At 44.1% G+C, this 19,824-nt stretch overlaps 1 protein-coding gene across 2 annotated transcripts in view; it reads right to left on the reverse strand.

The window, feature by feature from the left end:
- Positions 1–7,366: 7,366 nt before the first annotated feature.
- NALCN (sodium leak channel, non-selective) overlaps positions 7,367–19,824 on the reverse strand; it is a 298,281-nt gene continuing 285,823 nt past the window's right edge. For both annotated transcript variants that reach the window (XM_049647172.1, XM_049647173.1), the window contains 6 exons: positions 19,279–19,394; positions 17,211–17,368; positions 13,532–13,682; positions 12,036–12,185; positions 9,599–9,716; positions 7,367–9,064 (listed from right to left, as the gene is read on the reverse strand). In XM_049647172.1, coding sequence (XP_049503129.1) covers positions 8,871–9,064; positions 9,599–9,716; positions 12,036–12,185; positions 13,532–13,682; positions 17,211–17,368; positions 19,279–19,394 — 887 coding nt within the window. In that variant the 3' untranslated portion in view covers positions 7,367–8,870. The remainder of the gene's footprint in view (positions 9,065–9,598; positions 9,717–12,035; positions 12,186–13,531; positions 13,683–17,210; positions 17,369–19,278; positions 19,395–19,824) is intronic.

Genomic DNA, 19,824 nt, shown 5'->3' on the forward strand with positions numbered 1-19,824 from the left:
AGTCTTTATGGTCTTGTGGAGGATTCATACATGGCCCAGACTGGAGAAGCAAGTGCATAATTACCCACAACCTGGGCTTTGGTACTTGGTACTTGGTACTTTTTGGTACTTGGCTAATGGTCTCATAACTGTGTAGCTTGTTGGCCCGCTTTTTTTTTTTTCCCCATAACACCAGCTATAGTGGAAGGACTTCATGTAGAAATTCTGAATTTTATTATTGTATCACCTTATAATGAGGATAATCTGTGGGCTTTGCAGCCAGTAGTTCTTTAGCTTATTGATTCATGTGTGTGGCTACAGGTCACCACCTGTCCTGTACTCTCAAGTTTGCTCTGGAGAAAGCTTCTCTATGAGCCACCTACAACATTACCTGCTTTTGTGGCTGGATTCCTTAAAATTCAATATATTCTGAAGGATGTGATCAATAAGCAGATGGTTCAAGCCCATACACATGCCAAGAAATGAGGCATCTAATTAGCGGTTAGACCAGGGTGTGAGGCAGTTGCAGAAGGGGGGGGTGGAACCCCTGCCTGGGCTGGGAGACCCCTGGATAAGACAATCAGGGCTGGTGGTGTGACATGTCAACACAAGGTAGTTGTTGGAAGTGAGAACACAGCCTGGACCTTCAGGCTGTGCTCATTAGGGCTTCGCAGAATTCCCAATTATCTTTTGACCTGGCCCTGAGCTAGGCCCCTTTTCATTGCCCTGAAAAAGGAGGCAATGGATCAAAAAGAACACCCAATTTGAAATTCTACATTGGTTTGGCTCTGAAGCTAAGTTGGTAGAACACAGAAAAGGGGCATTGTCTGCAGCCAGCGACGGTAGTGGGAGGAGGAGAGGCAAGATGGAGGCAGAGGCAGGTGTCCGCAGTGGGGCAGTTTGGGGCCCTGCACAAAGGTAGGGAAGAGACAGTTTGGGGGAAGAAGCCAACATACCCCCTGTGATGAATCCCTGAGGGATAGATATTTCAGTTAATCTGTGAGTCCCACTGAACATGTCAAGAGAGTGATGACTCCTTTCCATTCCCATCCCCTTGTCTCTTGGCTGAGACAGTAACAGATAAGGACTTTTCTCTCCTCTGCACCTGGGAGAACCCACTGCTGAGTGTCGCCTGGCACCAGAGGAGAGAGCTGAGCTCACTGTGAGCCTCCTGTGACAGGTGGAATATACTACTCCCCTGTTGCCAGCCTGATGTTCCCTAGTTGACTTTTTTGTTGTGTTTCCAGTGTTTTCCCAGGTAGAGCCTACATGATGTTTCTAACATGAAATGCAGACTCTGAAAGAGAAGAAAGTATCTGGAGTCTGGTCTATCCTATGACAACTGGCCTAAGGCTCCAATTAAGACAGAGAAGGTTAAGACTGTACCTGTGGGAAGGGATGTATCTCTCAAGTCCATTGACACAGCCTTGTGAACTAGGGTGAGCACCTTGACAACAAATAAACGTATTAAAAACAATGTCAGTGCAACTTTTCTCTTTCTCAATCTGCTTTCCTTTTTTCCTTGTCATGCAAGAAGCTGAGAGAATAAAATCAACATTCTTTGGTTCTTGGGCTGGGGAAAAAAGACAATTGGTTGGATTCTGGAGGCACACAAGTGACTATAAGGTTGTACTAACCAACTACAGGTAATAAAACTATATTCATTATGATGGTTAAATTTATGTGTGTTGACTTGGCAAGGCTATAGTGCCCAGTTGTTTGGTCAAACACTAGATATTGCCATGAAGGCATTTTTTTTTAGATGTGATTCACACTTAAATCATCTTTGAGGAAAGCTGATTACCCTCCATAATGTGAGTGAGCCTCATCCAATCAATTGAAGGCAAGAGTGGAGACTGAGGTTTCCAGAAGAAGGAATTCTGCCTCAAGACTATAAACATAGAAATCTTGCCTGAGTTTCTATTTTGTAGATTTTGGAATCAACATTACAACATCAACTCTTGCTTGAATTTCTAGTTGCTGGCCTGCCATTTGGATTTTGGACTTGTCATCAACCCCACATAATCCCATGAGCCAGTTCCTTAAACTAAATCCCCCCCCCCCGCCCTCCGCCCCTCTATATATATCCTATTGTCTCTATTTCTCTGGCGAACTCTGACTAATACACTCATTCTGTCTATTCCAGATGAAGTGCTCTCGCTGGCCAGACCCATTGGCTAACATTCTACTCTAGTTGCCTGCAAACATGAGATAGTACGTTCTATTTCCAAGAATGGAGTAATAGAGACTACTTTTCCCCCTCCACCTCCCTGTTCCCCTATCTTCTGTCCTTATTTTAATCTTTCCAACCTCCTCTTATGCTCCAAGAATGTTACCTACATTATACTGTTATCTCTATAAAATTAAATAAAGAATGCCTAAGAATATGCAGATAGTTCAAATCAAAAAGCTACCTTTCTTGGCTGTAATTTATGGGTACAATTGCCTTCCTTGAGATCTTCATTAAAGAAGACTTTTCTGGAAAATGTTACCCTCCTATTCCTGACAGCTCTTGGCCAAGTTGCTGATTTATTATTCTAGGTGGTTTCGACATGGCTTAGAATGTAAAAGTACCATCTTTTAATATGTGCTTATTTGCAGAGGACCCACAGGTCTTAGCCCATTTCTATACCTACAGTTGGGTTTGCTCTCATTTAAATGCTAAACATCTCAGTGGCAGTCAGGCATTGGGAACACTGTAAGGGGTGATGTATCAAAACAAGGGGTTCCACTTAGTGTGATTTGGGGGTCACTATCCACATCATAGAGGAAATGGAGTGACATACCCATTTGTGGAAAGAACACAATGAAGCTATATCATTCCTCTTGTAGGTTGGTTGGTTCTGTAACCAAGCCTTAAAATTGACATTGACATTGAATCACTGCCCACGAAAGGAGAATGAAAAACCACTTAAAATCTCCCTCTAACAAACCATCCATGTCTTAATTCAATGGCCAGTGATACCAGCCCTTTAAATGTTCAAATGGGATTCTGATAGTTACTAGGCATACTACAGGGAGATTTTTAAATTAAATGAGTGGTGTACAGCATTGGGGAAAAATATAAAATATTAAATGTAAACCAAGTATATGGATCAAATACAGAAAGCAAGCAGATATGAAAGAATAAGTGCAGCATTGGAATTGTTTTGCTATTTCAGTTTGGCCATTTAGCTTTTGGGATCAGATAACAGGATATATTAATTTTTTTTTACATTTTAATTTTTGATGAAATGCATATGACATGAAATTTTCTGTTTTAACCATTGTTAAGTGTATACTTTAATAGTGTTAAGTATATTCACATTGTTGTGTAAACAATCTCCAGAACTTTTGCATCTTGCAAAACTGACACTTTATACCCATTACACTACAATTTCTCTCCCTCAGTCCCTGGCAACCACCATTCTACTTTCTGTTTCTCTGAGTTTTACTACTTTTGATACCTCATATAAGTGGAATCTTACAGTATTTGTCTTTTTGTGACTGATTTATTTCACTTAGCATGATGTCCTCAAGGTTCATCATATTGTCACCTATATCAGAATTTCCTTCCTTTTTAACACTGAGTAATATTCAATTGTATGCATGTACATTTTTTTCATCCATCCATCCATTGATGGATATCTGGGCGCTTTCACTCTTGGCTATTGTGAATAATGCTGCCATAAGCTTTCTCCATATCCTCCTTTTTATTTTCTGTTTTGTTTGTTTGGATAGCAGCTATTCTAATGAGTGTGAACTCAAAACACACTTTTTAGAGGTAGTGGTATGGGAGTGATCGTACACTGAAGTGAGTTGCTGAGCTGGGATGATTGGAGACGTTTTCTAGCTGTGAGCTTCCAGGCTGCAAACTAGGATTTAAGGTGTCAGTGTTTTTGGTGCCTGTGTCCTTCCTTCCACAAACTGATTCATAAAAGTGGACCTTCCTGAAACTCTAGAAACAAATCTTGTGTGTTTCTGCACTTCTGGAAGGGAGAATACTCAGAGTTGAGTGTCCTGATTAGGGTTCAGGCAGATTCAGGGCTCAACATTGCTCTTCCATGAAACGCTCTTCTACTGTGCCCCAGTACCAGGGAGACAGACTCTGTTGTGGGTTGGATTGTGTCCTTTTAAAATTCATATGCTTAAGTCCTAACTCCTGGTATCCAAAAACAAGACTGTATTTGGAGGTAGGACCTTTAAATGGGGGATTAAGGTAAAATGTGGTCATATGGATGCACCCTGACCCAGTAAGACTGGTGTTCTTATAATAAGAGATTAGGACACAAGCACACACAGTAGGAAGATATCGGGAAGACACAGGAAGAAGACTGCCATCTACAAGCCAAGGAGAGAGGCCAATCTTTGCTGATGCCTTGACATTGGACTTTCAGCCTCCGGAACTCAGAGAACATAAATTTTGACTATTTAAGCCCCCAGCCTGTGGTATTTTGTTATGGCAGCTCCAGCAGACTCACACAGACCCTCAGACTTCCTCTCTTTGCTCCTCTCTTTACCTCCTTAGGTTGTCTCATCCAGTTCAGGAATTTAAATACCATCTCTATGCTGATGCTTCTGGATGTGAATCCCTCTCTGTTGACCCTCAGGTTTGTCTATTCAACCACTGAATCTGCATGCTCCCCTTGGAAGCCTAAGAGACATCTTTTTTTTAAAAAAACATTTATTTATTTTTGAGAGAAAGAGAGAGAGAGACAGCATGAGTGGGGGAGGGGCAGAGAGAGAGAGAGAGAGAGAGAGAGAAAGAATCCAAAGCAGGCTCCAGACTCTGAGCTGTGAGCACAGAACCCGACACAGGACTCAAACTCACGAATGGTGAGATCATGACCTGAGCTGACATCAGATACTCAACTGACTGAGCTGCCCAGGCACCCCGAGACATGTAATTGGTATATCAAACAAGCCCAGTGCAGGCCATAGTTAAAGCAGATGTCACTTTTAGTTTTCTACTATCCCTTTAAAATTTATTCAGCAACCTTCCCTTGGTCCTAAATATAAACTCCAGCACCTTGCAACTTTTCTGGTCATCCTTATGTATTAGAAATGTTCAGTGGTCACCTTACATAGCAGTACAGTCTTGAATCAGAAATTAGAATGGTCCAATTTGAGCTTGATCTAATATCAGGTCTTTTCTCTTCCACAGACTCAGGCCTGCTTCAAGCTGGAAACCGGAAGTGGTAGACAGAAAAAAGGCTGGCCCGACAACTGGCCAACTGAGGATTCTGGTGGGGAGGTCAGACAGCTAGTTAATGATTTAGATTATGATGCACATGTGCTCAGAGTAAGCCCACATGGCAGATTTCATGAACCTGTTAGGTAAATTAAGTGAATAAATTCACATCTCCTGCCTTTTTAATTTTATTTACTTATTTTTATTAAGTAGGCCCCATGCCCAATGAGGGGCTTGAACTCACAACCCTGAGATCAAGACCTGAGCTGAGATCAAGAGTTGGATGCTTAACTGACTGAGCCACCCAGGCACCCTTCTTTTTTCCTGCCTTTTGGAAAAGTGAGAAGCTAAATTTGGACTCAGGCAGGGTATGAAACTCATCGGAGACTACACAAGGAATAACCAGTAGATCCAGGACTTGACATGTATGTCAAACTACAAACTCAGAATCTTTGATCTGTACTAGTGTTTTTCCAGTTAGGTTCTCCTTGGAGCACTGGGATGGTCGAGGGCACCTTTGGGACTGGATTGGGTTTGGGGGTGTATTAGTTTTCTAGGGCTGCTGTAACAAAATACTACAAACTGGGTGGCTCACCTCACAGTTCCGGTTTGGAGGCTAGAAGTCCAAAATTAAGGTGTTGGTGGGGCCATGTTCCCTCTAATGCCTCTAGGGGAGTATCCTTTCTTGCCTTTTGCAGTTTCTTGTAGCCCTAGATGTTCCTTGGCTTGTGGCCACATCACTCCAACCTCTGCCCCTGTCTTCACATGGCCATCTTCCCTCTGTGTTGTGTCTTCACATGGCACTCTCCTCCCTGTGTGACTCTCTCCTCTTATAAGGACACCAGTCATATTGGATTCCGGGTCTGCCCTCCTCTAGTATTACCTCTCCTTAACTAATTACATCTGCAAAGATTCTTCCCCCAAAGGGTCACATTCACAGGGGCCAGTTGTTGGGATTTCAGTGTATCTTTTTTTTGGGGGGGGGCACAATTCAATCACTATCAGGGGATGAGAAGAGACCATGTGTGTGGGGTTCTCATCTTCACCCCAATTTCAACTAGGGATGTTTGGCTTTTGCCTGGTTAATATTTCAGGCATTTTTGAAGGACTCTGAGAAAGAGTGCCACTGCCAAGCAGTCTATTGAAAGCCACCTATCTATAGTATGCCACTTTCTACAAAGAAGCAGGCAAACATGTCAATCAACTGGCTTTGAAAATGCTTTTGCTTAAGGCTTTATAACTGGTTTTTCTTCTACATTCCCTTATCTTATTCAGCTTGGACAGGACACAAATGGCCAGTCGCTGAAGATGGGTGTTACTCTCAAGCTACCACTGAGAATAGAGTGAATAGCACTGGTCTGGCCATTCTCTCCCTCCCTGCTCCCTTTGAGTCCCCTTGAATTGCCATATGTGCAATGCATGTGTGGTCTGTTCCCCTTGGGGGCTCTGTGTCAACTATTCTGCCCCTTATGCTTTCTGGTGTGCTTGGAACCAACAGCGTCCTTTAATTAAAGGCAGTGGGTGGCATGATGACAGGATTAGTATCAGTGTCTGGCTCCCTAAGGACCAGGGAACATTGTGGCCGAAGTTTTCCCATCTGCATAACTGGACTGTTTATATGTTGATGAAAAATCTAAGAGGGGTAGCACTTACCTTCTCGGCTTGCTGTCTGCTCTACTGGCTTCAGGAAACAGTAGAGAGGAGTCCCACAGGAACTGCTTGGTTGTCTCACTTAATTGAAAATGTAGGGTGCTATGGCTTTAAATGCATTGCTATTTGGCCCTTTGCTTCACTGCAGAATGAACAACAATGATGTTCTGCTCAACACCAGTTAACAGACGTTGTAGGAAGGGCTCAGCAGTTTTGTGAGAATGAAGCTGTATTACTCAAGTGTAATGAGCCAAAAAATAAAATCTCGTTTTCATGCAGCATGAGTACAGGCCCATGCCCCAGCCACGTAAGATCCTTTTCTGTTTTATTGTTGGCTTGGAAGGTATTCACTCAGCCTTATGGACACAAACGTGAAAGGAACATTCTGGCTTAGGAACTGAACTGAAATGAATATCAGGGACAGAGCTTTTGCCAACTAATTATAGACAGAATATTCAAATACAGAGTCTGCAAAGTGCCTGCTTCCTAATGATCCCACCCCCAAACCCCCTTCCCTCCTTCCACACACGAGGAAGGGTTTGGAAATGATCATCAACTCAGAGTAAATTCTTTTACAAAGTCAGTATTTATTTGATTTTCTTTATGTACAAAAAGTAAACTCCAACTGAACGTAAAACCAAATAAAATCCTTTTGGCTTCACTGACTTTAATTACCCATTATCCTAGAGTCACAATTAATCATGTAAACAAGAGATGGCATCACAATGTTAAGTTTGTTATACAGACAGGATTTGGCTATTTTAAGGATGTTAAAAGAGAAAATAGATTATAAAGCAACCTGGGTGTCAAAGGACTCTGAGATAATTGCTGCATTAAAAGAAATCATCTAAACAGCAAATCTCCAGCCAAAAATAATGTAGGTAAGGGCCTGGATGTGCTTCTACTTGGTTGACCCAGTATAAGGCCCAGGTACTGTGTAATCGCTTTGCATTTTACCTTTCTCAGAGCACATGGTGTGTGGAACAAATACAGCTGAGTTGTGGGGAACCTCAACTGTGAGTTCTAAGCACAATTTTACAAAATTACCATTATTTCCATAGGAGAATCTGGTAGGAGGGAGTCATTTTGAATTGAACATGGCACTGATGTGTTGGAATCAACTCATAATGTCTTTGCCAATTTATGGCAAAACCAACATACCCTGTATAAGAAATGAAGCCAATGATACATCACGCACGTGATTTTTTTTTTTTAATAAGCTGAATCATGTAGTTTCACTCTTTTTGCTAAACTTAGTTATTAAAAGGCCTTCACAGAAACTCAACATCTTCAGGTAACCACGTGCCTAAAGCGATCTACGTACACGTCTGTTTTAAACTTGTTGCTCCTTGGGACAATTTCTTTGCCTGGTCCCTGCACACACAATTCTCTAGGAAGCAGGCAACAGTTTTTATTAGAGTGACTGAGTACAGAAACTGACTTGTTATGACTTCGGAATATCTTTTGACTATTTTTAAGAATACCATGAGAAAAGGATTATACTTTTAAAAATTCAGAATCTGTAGTTTGTAAAACTACTATCATTTTAGTATGAGCTCAGTGCTGACCTTTTCAGATCAATCATAAATAATAATTTTCCCAAGGGAAGTATTTCTAGTAGAAGTGGGAAAAACAGGAACTAAGACTATAGCTACCATACCATAAATATCAGCCACTTTGGGCTTAGCACTCTTTCAGGGGGTGATAATACTGAGTAAGAGCATATATGAATATACACCTTAGTTTACAGACAGGATATATGAAATCTTTGAGTGATCTACATCTGGTATTGGGATAGTTCTCTAATATTACAAATGCAACCATTAGGCAAATTTTCTCAAACACACGGTAACAACTCCCTGTATACACAACAGCCACCGACCAAGTTTTAGGCCTTCCTACGGCAGGACAAAAAGCAACTTAAAGACCTCTTGTGACGAGATAGAATTAAATGATATCTTAAGTATAGACTGCTTGCCATGGTCCATGGTCCATGGTCCATGTTAGACCATAAGAGGAAAATGCTAGAAAACAGTGCTCCCCATTAAACCTTGCACTGCGCTAATTCCACCTAAACGTCCAGAAGGTCATCGCTGCTTTCATCGCTCTCCACCGTCAGCTGCCGGGTCCACCACTTCTTCACCTCGGAGCCACACGACGCCGTGTCGGTCATGGGGTTCATTTTGCACACTACGGATTTCATTGTTGTGCGCCCTGCAAATCGTAAGTTGACCGAAGACACTGAGTGGCTTATTGGTTTTGGTGCTGTGGAATTGACAAAAGTCCTATGAGCAACGTGGAGCTGTTCACCCCTTTGCAAGCCATTCCTGAAAAGCTGTGATAGTCCCAGCAGTAACAAGTAAACAAGTCCCCATAAACACGTCCTATCCATAGATGTTAAGTATGAAATCCTTCCAGCTCTCGGTTCTTTACATTCATCATGGACTTTAAAATTCTGTTCAGGGACAACTAGTGATACCATTTGAAAAACTGCTACTTGCCAGTTGCACTTTGAGATGACCACAAAAACTAAATAAGGTAAGATAAGATACAATAAAATAAAACATTCCAGTCTGGGCAAATATAAGTGTCATAGGAATACGGATGAGTAGGTGTTTGTTAGTATATACAAAGAAAGAAAAACTACAAAGGAAAAGGGCAGATAGTGTCAGCAATAGCGAAGGGAGTCTGTAAATCACTTTAGGGGTAGACTTGAATTTGAAATCCGAGACCCAAAGCCCACAGGGTGTAGACACCTCTAGGACCTGAATCAATGGAGAAAGGACTCGGGGCACACACCTGAGGGCAGCCGCCACTGCCCGAACTTCCTTTGGGGTTTTCCGGGGTCTGTGGAGTCCTGCCGACTGCCCCCTCTGTCCGACAGCGTGGGGCTCAGAAGCTGCTGCTGGCTGCTGGTCTGCATGGGGGAGAATAAAGCAGTTACTGGCTCTTTGTTAACGCTGTGCTCCCCTCCTGTCCTCTGCACCAGTCTGGACCCTTATTTTATTTTATTATTTATTTATTTATTTTTTAGAGTTTAGAGTTTATTCATTTTTTTAAATATGAAATTTATTGTCAAATTGGTTTCCATACAACACCCAGTGCTCATCCCAACAGGTGCTCTCCTCAATACCCATCACCCACCCTCCCCTCCCTCCCACCATGGACCCTTATTTTATTTTAAGAAAGAAAGAAAACACAACAGGAAAAACAGTACTGGAGCCCCAGAGTCCACAATGGGGAAAGGAAAAGAGAAAATGAGTTCAGAGAGTCCAGGAAAGTGAGAGCCACCCCTGCACGCGGTGAAGGGAGGGGGCACAATTCTCCAGGTAGCACCTCCTCCAGGTATCCTTCCAGGACTCCTCCACTCCCATGGCTACCTCCCCTCTGCACCTGGGGTGTAGCTATGGACCAGGAAGGAAGTGGGGGGCAGCAAGGACTGCCCGGTTTCCTGAAAGTATATTCTTGCCAACCTATAGGTCAGTCCTAGCACTCCAGAAAGAGAGCTCAGCAGACCACACTCTCCAACAGCCCCAGAGGAGAATGAAGCTTATACCAGCCAAGACTAATGTCAGAGAAGAGCTGAGACTCTCCACACATTTTACTCAGTCTCTGGTGCCCCCCCTTTCCTGTCAGTGCCTCGGACCTCACATCTCTTTGGTATCCCCTCTTGGTTTTTTGGTTACCTCATGGATTTTTTGTTGTTGCTGTTGTTTTGTTTTTGGTTTTGTTTTTTTTACCTAAAAATAGACAGCTCTGCAATCATCACTTTGCCAGCCTCATCAGCCCTGCCTGGCTGGCTGTCCTGATTTTACCTTGGCCCCACACATGAAGCCTCTATGTCTCTGCCCTTTGCTGACTGTCCCTGCACAAGTCCCTGTTGTCGGTGGCAGTTGATTCCCACATGTTGGGGAGCCGACAACATGAAACCCACCCCAAACTGGGCTGTGGAACAAGGAATTCCCTTGAAGCATCTCGCTGGGCCATGGAGCCACAGGCTTCAGTATTTACTGCTGGCCCCTGACTAGGCCGCTACACATCACAAAGCCTTACTGTGCCAGGGGCTCATCTCAGAGTGCCTGATCGACTCCAGCTCATCCATAACTGCGCCCTCCTAATGGGGAGGCCCCCCGCCAGCTGCTGGTCACAGAGCAAGGTTCTCCAGGGTGTCCATGCCAGGCTTTTTTATGGACACGTACATTGAGTCTGGAAATGGAAATAAGCTTTGCCCTAGTGAAGAAGGTCCTCCCGAATTCCATATGCTCTTCCAATGCCCAACTAAGGGAGGACAAAGCCTCAATGAGTCTGACTGTTCAAGGAAGGTGGTGGTCAATTACAAACATTTTCACTGATTCTACTGCAAGTCCCTGTGACCTGGTAGAAGAAAGCATTTAGGGCAGAGCTTCGGGCAAACCATGTTCTCCTAAGTCAAGTAATATCACTGGACTCCGTTAAACCTGTAGAGATGTGATATTAACTCTTTAGACAAAAATCAATAGAATTAATGCGTTCAGAACATTAACTTTTTTTTTAGTATTCATACAACTCAGAATCAGAATCTTTTGAAATAACCCCAAAGCATTCCAAGTTGTAAAGGTCCAAAGATAATCTAGATCAATATGTTCCTTTTTTTTTTTTTTTTTTTTACTTAAAAACTTCCAATTAGAGATACTGTCACCTTGGGGTGCCTGGGAGGCTCAGTCGGTTAAGCATCTGACTCTCGATTGTGGCTCAGGTCATGATCTCACGGTTCATAAGTTCAAGCTCCGTCAGGCTCTGCACTGACAGCATGGAGCCTGCTTGGGATTCTCTGTCTCCTCTTCTCTTTCTACCCCTTTCCTGCTTGCACTTTCCCTCTCTCTCTTAAAATAAATAAATAAACATTTGGAAAAAAAGAAATACTGTCCCTTGTTTGAAATGGCTATGTGAACAGCACTGTTTTATTTTTTATTTTAAAAATGCACGTGGGGCGCCTGGGTGGCTCAGTCGGTTAAGCATCCGACCACTCCACTCAGGTCATGATCTTGTGGTTCGTGAGTTTGAGCCCCGCGTGGGGCTCTGTGCTGACAGCTCAGAGCCTGGAGTCTGCTTCAGATTCTGTGTCTCCCTCTCCCTCTGCCCCTCCCCCACTCGCGCTCTCTGTCTCAAATAAACACTAAAAAAAATACATAAATGAAAAATAAAAAATAAAAAATGCACGTAATATCCTTGGAGGAAGGATGCCTCATACACATACCTCAGGTTGCATATTATTATCCTGACTGTTAGCATTCATGTCCTCACTGGGCTGGGTGGTCTCGATACTGGGGGGATTGAGGAACCGGCTCAGCTCCTGCTGTTGGCTCTCCCTCAGACTGTGGATGATGCTGCATGACTGCTGCTGTTTCTATGGAAATATGATCATTCTCTCGGTAACGGAGAAATCAACCCAACATCCCCCTGTCCCCCAGCACTCAAATTGTATTTCCTTCTCTCCTCTCCAAAGAACCTGTATGCTCAGTGACCTCTTAGGAACTTCCAAGTGAGGATGTTTAACTACTTCCCCTAGTTAAGTACCAGACTGCTATAAAGGCAGGCTTAGAGACCTCCCAACCCACGCTTATTTGCATAACAATGGGAATAAATATGTTCATTGATGCTAGCTCCTGTTGTATTTAAAACAGAATTTTTAGATCACTAACTTGGGTGTTCTATATTTTCCCTTCTTATTTTGCTCTGTGCTCATTCAGCCAATATGGATCACCCTTTCTGCGTTGTTAGAGGCAGAGAGCTTTGGATAGATGAGTGAAACCCTTGCTCTTGTCTTATTCTGGATAGAGGCAGGCCTGTCTGTGTTGACACACACTTGGGAACATGGTCTGGTGCTGAGCCAGCTCCCTGTGCCTTCTTGGGGTCTGTGGTGGGAGGGGGGGAAGGTTGGGTCCCCAAAGTGAGCAGGGCTATGATATAACTATTGTCTTGTTATAGGAGGTTGGAGTGTTTTGTTTCCCTGGGGACATTTTCTCCTCCAACAGATATGTTTCTGCTGTTGATGTTGTTCTGAGAAACAGGATTTAAAAAGTGTATTATATACAAATGTTTAGTAATTAGTGTGCTTCTTTCATCTGTGTGTGAAGTGTAAGTCAAAAGCATAATCATAAAAATAATTATCTAGTAGAAATGCCTAGTGTAAACACAGTGTATGCCAACACAGTATATGTTCATTGATTTAGGAGTCAGAGAATCCTATAAGCTTATAAGTCTAAAGGCAACAGACAGATCATTAAATTCCCAGGAGACATGGCCTTTGTTAAAGACCAAACAACATTATCAATGGAATGGTGGAATTTTTAGGAGCGATTTAAAAGTAGTTTTGTAAACTCGGTTGCCAGTCATCATATAGAGATTTGGGCATTTTGAACAGTTGAGTTTGATAAATGGAGATCACAAATATTTTAATAAATATTTGTTCAGTAAACTGCTTTTTAAACATCAATGTTCTGTTATAAAAATGTGATTCCACAGCAACGCCTTATGGACTCTGCTAACAAGGGCGCAGCTGGGTCTGGATGAGAGCTCAGGTGCGAACCAGGTGGCCATCACAAGGGGATGAAGCTGACACAGTTGAGGGGCTACGAGGCTAATCACAGAGCATCTCATTCCGCTGTTCCTGAAGCTCTTTTGTTTTGTCCCTCCTCCTCCTTCTCCTTTGACAGGAGGAAAGAAAAACCCGGATGCTGCCAGTTGACTCACAGCTCTGATGCGCTTTAAACACTTTTTCAGCCACATGCGGATGGTCTGCTTGGCCACCTCCTCCTCGATGGTGTACTCCAGCTGCTCCCTGGCCAGCAGCTCCTCCAGCTGCAAGCTCTTCCGGATGTCAACCGACCTGTAGGACAGCATGCTGGGGGTGGGGGGGGGGGACACACAAGAGCATTTCAGGTCGGACTCATTTGGGACTCTGGTGGAGATCTCAACTTTCAGAGAGGACACCACTCAGTCCAACCAAGGTACTGTTCCTGTGCCACTGGACTAGTTATGTCACCTCCTCTGTAAGATGGGGACAGTCATGGTCCCCACCTTATTAAATGACTGAGTTAATACTTGGGAGGTGCTTACAGTAGTAAGTGCCATATAAGCGTTTGTAAAACCGAAGGTCTAGGCTGGTCCCTGATCTACATTACCAGCTGCTTAAGGCTCTGGAATGTTCCCTGTAGAAGGAAGACTGCTCTGTCTGTATACTTCCTTCACCTTCAGTTCCAGGTGGGGATGGTCAGTAAGGGTTGGCTAAGGTCAGGCTTCCTGCCCCCCCGCCCCTGCCATTTCCCTCTCCGTCGATCCCATTTGTGCCCCTGGATCTTCCTCATTAATTCTGGTGGGTGAAAGGTCAGGGTGGAATACTCGCTCCCATTCTGCCCTAGGCGCAACAGGTTCAGGCGGGGGCAAATGAAGCCAACACAACCAATGTGTCGCCTCAGGGCCCCTGGGCAGTAAGGCAACAACTCACACTGCATCCAGGCTGAGGGGTCTACAGCCAAAGAAGAACGCATCCTCTTCTGCCCCTGGTGCTCGCCGGTGCTGCCACAGGACCCCCGGTTGGCGCTCAGCCCCTGCCTGCCCCTCCCATGAACTCAGTGCTGCCTCCACCGCCCACATCACAGCACGGAGGTGCTCGGGAGTCCTCCCCATGCAGCACTGGCACCCCGACCTTCTCTTCTTTGCTAGCGCTCTTCCCTCCTTGGAGGAGGGAAATGTGTCTGCTCTTCCTCTCTTCCCTGCCTCCTCCAGAATCTCATCAGTGCCAAACTGTTTTCATCACTTCCTGAGCTGCAGGGATAGGGAGGGGCAATCCAGGCCCCCATTGGCTTCACCGGGGTCCATCTTATCGGATGCCTCTCTGTGTTCCAGAGAGGCCGAATGAGAACTGCTAATGACAGCGGGGTGTCTACGTGTCTCCCTTTGACCTAAAAATATTCATCACCAGGAGGAAAGATTTGGTGACATTCTGAGATGGCGTCCTCTGCTAGTCATATGTATTTTCTGCCTCTTCTTTTTCTGCCCTTTGGCTTGCTCCTGGAAGAAGGGAATAGCGGGAAGTAAACTGGGAAACTTGAGAGAACTTCTCCCGGGTCCTTCCTGTTCTTATTTTCAAATTTCAGTCCCAAGCATATTTCTGTATACCTGAGTGCTTCTGAATGTGTGACACCATACCCAGCCCTTCACCAAATATTTGCCACATGATGAAAACAGCCACTTCTAGAAGAGGGCCATGACTTTTCCTGCGGACAGACCTCTTTGAGAGTGGGGCCCATGGGACTTTTCATAGAATAACATTTTAAATGCATAAAATAAAACATCTCTTATTACCAAGGAAAGCAATTATATTCAAATACAGTGCTCATATTATTTTCTTTAAAAAGGTGATGATAGAACGGATAAAGAAGATACAGTATATATGCAATGGAATATTTCTCAGCCATAAAAAAGAATGAGATCTTGCCATTTGCGACAACACGGATGGACCTAGGGGGTATCATGCTAAGTGAAATAAGTCAGACTGAGAAAGAAAAATACCATATGATTTCAATTACACGTGGAATCTAAAAAATAAAACAAAGCAGAAACAGACCCATAAATACAGAAAACAAACTGCTGGTTGCCAGAAGGGTGGAGGGGAAGAGGGTGAAAGGGAGAGGGAGGGTACAGGCTTCCAGTTTTGTAATGAATAAGTCACGGGGATGAAAAGTGCAGCATAAAGAATATAGTCAATGATGTTGTAATAGTGTTGTATGGTGACTGATGGTGTCTACTCTTGTGGTGAGCACAGCATAACATACACAGTTGTGGAATCACTATGTTGTACACCTGAAACTAATATAACATTGTATGTCAACTCTATTTTAATAAAAAAAGAAATGAAATTAATTTTAGAAATTTTTAAAAAGATGATACAGTAACATAAGTGCTTCTTTATTAATGCATTAAATAATAACATCTAGTTGAGGTCAAAGGACTACTGTAATTTAGAAGCAGTGGTGAGTATAGAGAATATTGAAAATTATCAGCCACGTCAGCGATGCCATCTGAAAATATCTATGATTTCTGCTGCTGGTGGCAGAGATGCAGGTTATTATTAACACTGTGGGGCTTGCTGCCTGCATTCATCACTGAAGAAAATGCTGCATTTCAGTGAGTGATTAATGACAACAGAGATGTGATTGTTTCCAAGCCCATTGACCTCTGGATTTGATCCATGGATTGATTCCTGTTTAAATTTTTTTTTAACGTGTGTTCATTTTTTGAGAAACAGAGAGAGAGACGGAGCACAAGTGGGGGGGGGGCACAGAGAGAAGGGAGACACAGAATCTGAAGCCAGCTCCAGGCTCTGAGCTGTCAGCACAGAGCCTGACATGGGGCTCGAACCCACGAACTGTGAAATCATGACCTGCGCCGAAGTTGGAGGCTTAATTGACTGAGCCACCAAGGTGCCCCTATAGATTCCTGTTTAAAAAGCTGTTATGGATTGAATTGTTTTCCCCCTAAAAAATCTTTGTTGGAGTTATGACCCCCAGTACCTCAAAATGTGATCTTATTTTGAAATAGGTTACTACAGATGTGATTAATTAAGAAGAGATAATACTGGACTGGGGTGGGTCCCTAATCCGATACGAATGGTGTCCTTATAAAAGGGGAGATTTGGACACACATGTGTAAGCACACACGCACACGCACACGCACCCACACATACGGGAAGAACGACACGTGAAGGTGAGGGCAGAGATCAGGGTGATGTTTCTACAGGGATGGCGGCCAACCCCTAGGAGCTGGCAAGAGGCTGGAAGAGTCCCTCTCACAGCCTCAGAAGGAACCAGCCTTGCCGACCCCTTGAATTTAAGCTTCTAGCCTCTAGGACTGTGAGACAATACACTTGTTTCAACCACCCAGTTTATGGAATTTCGTCCTCCTTGTCCTGTGTGGGGTCTCAGTGAATGTCTGGAAAGTGTGGTTTGCCAGCCAGCTGGGGGCGGAATCATGGAGCAAATGAGAAGATCTGGATTGGACTCCAGCTGGACCACCTAGTCACTAAACTCCCCCAGACCAGCTCCTCCCTCACAGAACGAGGGGAAGCTGTGCTCCCCAAAGCCCCTCATCTCTCCCATCAGGATCTCCTCAGTCATATGGGGCACCTCTGGGGATGTCAGGCCACTGCTTCTCCCCCCTCCTGTGTGCGGCACTCACTTAGACACGGCCCTTACAGGACAGTGACAAAGGCCATGTGGAGCCTGAGCAGTGTGGCCTCACCTTATAATCTCAATGAGTGTGGCATCTTGGGCTGTGAGCCCACTTGTTGGTTGTATTTCACAAGGTCACAGCTTTGGTTTCTGCACTCACTCCAGCTCTGTGACCCAGGGTTGTGAAAACTCCCTCGTACCTTAGGACATCATGGAAAGTGACGTCCCCGCCATTATGCAGTCTCTCCATTTCATAGCACATGTGCTTAAACAGAAGTTTGTCTTTGTCGAGATCCACCTCCAGCCTCCCCCGCAGGAGCCTCAGCAGGAACTTCACACGGAAAGTCGGAATCACCCCCTGGGGGGCAGAGCACAATAACTGGTAAATCATCTTTAGGCCATAACGATTCACTTGGGGTTCTGTTTTCGCAGAAAAAAAAATCACAAAAAAGAAAAACGACACCAGATCTTTTTCTTAAAAGATAGCATAATTAGCACTGGGAAGTAAGGAAGTTGTTTGCCTCCCTGGAGGCTGGGTCAGGAGGGTGTTTACTAGAGAAGCACCACATTGAAAGCCGAGCACTTAGATTTTCCACTGGTGCTTCTCTGGTTCTGTGGGATCTTATAACCTGGCAGCATTGGGAGCCTAGGAGGCTCTCTGCCTCCCTGGCCCCAGCCCTTGCTTTACCAGGGTTTTCCTCTCCTGGTCTGTTTCACTGACTCAGCCTCTGCTCATCTATTTCTCTAAAACACACGCTGAGTGGGTTGCTAATGCATTATCGCAGAAAGTACAACATTCACATGTACATGATCCTCCTCTTCACTTAGCGTGGATGCTACAAACTTCTAAACATTTTTTATAAATGGCTTTTCTAGGGAATGATCACTCCTTTTCAGGTCTTCCCAATTATTAGCACAATTACATACAAGAGAATCTGGTCAGAGCAGCTCCAGATTCTGGAATATCAAACACATGTCGCTCCCTTACGGGCAACACAATCCACCGTGCCAGCCTGGCTCTGTCTTTGAATTAAGGCATTGGGCTAAAGGCAGGGACATGGGTAACCGTGTTTTCCTGTCAGTTAGAAACACCTTAACATGTGACTCATGGTGCCATCTTTGATGTGTGCATCCAAGGAAAGCAGGTTCCCGCAGGCAGTGGTCTTGGAGAGGCAGGTGGATCAAGGGGAGATAGGAGAGCTAGGCCAGATGGCCACACGTGCAGGTCACTGTCTCAGAGAAAGCCCCCCTGAGACTGGTGACTGTGGAAGTGGGGGGTGTTAGGGAGAGGGGGACAAAGGCGGTGAGGAAAGCCAGGCATTACTGTGCAGGCCTAGCTCAAGATGCCCCCTTCCTTAGCTTGTTCTGGCTCTTTGGTCTTCACGCCCTCTGTGAACTCTTCCTGCAACTGTTTTTGAACCTACCCATGGTAGATTTTCCCATGGTAGAACTTTCCTTGTTTTTCGGATGTCGGGTTTAACAACACCTCCCCAGCCAGACCGTCATGGCCACCCCGCTAAAGTAGCCTGCCCTCCAGTCCGACTGGTGTCTACCATATTACCAACCGCAAAGTGCTTATAGCTTCTTGAGATAATGATTATTATTATTTCACGTTATATTGTTAGTCTCCCAATGTTAGAATAGAAGCTCTGTAAGCATGGGTGACTTTCCATTGCGTTCACTGCTGTATCCCCAGCACCCAGAACTAGGCCTGAGTATTTGCTAGGGATGAAGAAAGGGGAAAAGAAAGAGCAGCAGCAGCAGCTAGAGAATGAGATATTGTTGCTTTGGCTAATTCCAGGAAATCTTGGGCAAGCTTTATGGTTAAAGCATTCAAAGAATAAGTCCAAAATAATTTAAAAAATAACCTTCAGAAACCACTAAGTAGTTCCTTTGCACTTCTAATCAGGATTGCTATGTGTGGCTGTTTGTGGCTCTGTATTACGCCATCGCTCTGGTGATCTGAACTTCACTACTTCTGCTGCTCTCATCCTAGGGCTGGTTTCCTCAGAGCTTCCTTGGTTTCCGCTCCTTGATGACTTTCTGAATGTCCAAGAAGAGGGCATCCACGGTTGGACAGGGGACCATTCTGTCCCTTTCCCTTCCTAGCATATTTTGCTGAACGGTCAATGATGGCTTTCTACAATTCACAATGGCCATTCCAAATTCAATAGATGTCTACTGGTGACAGCAAGACTACTTAAATGTCTGCGGCAGGGCAGGGAATCTCTTTGGGGGTGGGCATGAAGCAATGGCCCCCTTTCCTACCTCTCGTTTATCATCCACCATATTCCATATGATTTGAAAGTGGCGAAGATCGTTGTAACTTAGAAGCTGGTCCTCCTCCGTGGAATAAAACAAGGAAAAGTTCTCCACAATGATGGCTAAGAAAAGAAAAAAGAAAAATGGAGAAGTTAGATAATTATGCTAATCTGTCATTTTTTAGAAAAAGTAAAACATCTATTATAAATAATGGATTTTATCACCTACATCACAAGCCAAATTTTTACAGTGTTTTTTAGTGTGTTTTCCAAGTTGGCATATCTTACTTACACTTGGATTAAGCTATTTATCCAGCTCCTGCCTTTCCAAAACATGAGGGTCATGAGCATAAACACACATTCTGTGTGTGGAGATATCCATGCCAGCTGGCTTTCACTCTTAGTTGACAGTTCCAGGGCAGTATTTAAAGGTCAGATTGGGTTCTGGGTGGCCCCACACCTGGGTGAACATCATGTATCTTTCAGAAACATAACTGTGATGTTTCAAGGCCATAAAGGTAGCCCTTTCTGAGATTTCTTCAACTCAATCCAT

The sequence above is a fragment of the Panthera uncia genome (assembly GCF_023721935.1).
Source record: "Panthera uncia isolate 11264 chromosome A1 unlocalized genomic scaffold, Puncia_PCG_1.0 HiC_scaffold_16, whole genome shotgun sequence".
Classification (NCBI taxonomy): Eukaryota; Metazoa; Chordata; class Mammalia; order Carnivora; family Felidae; genus Panthera; species Panthera uncia.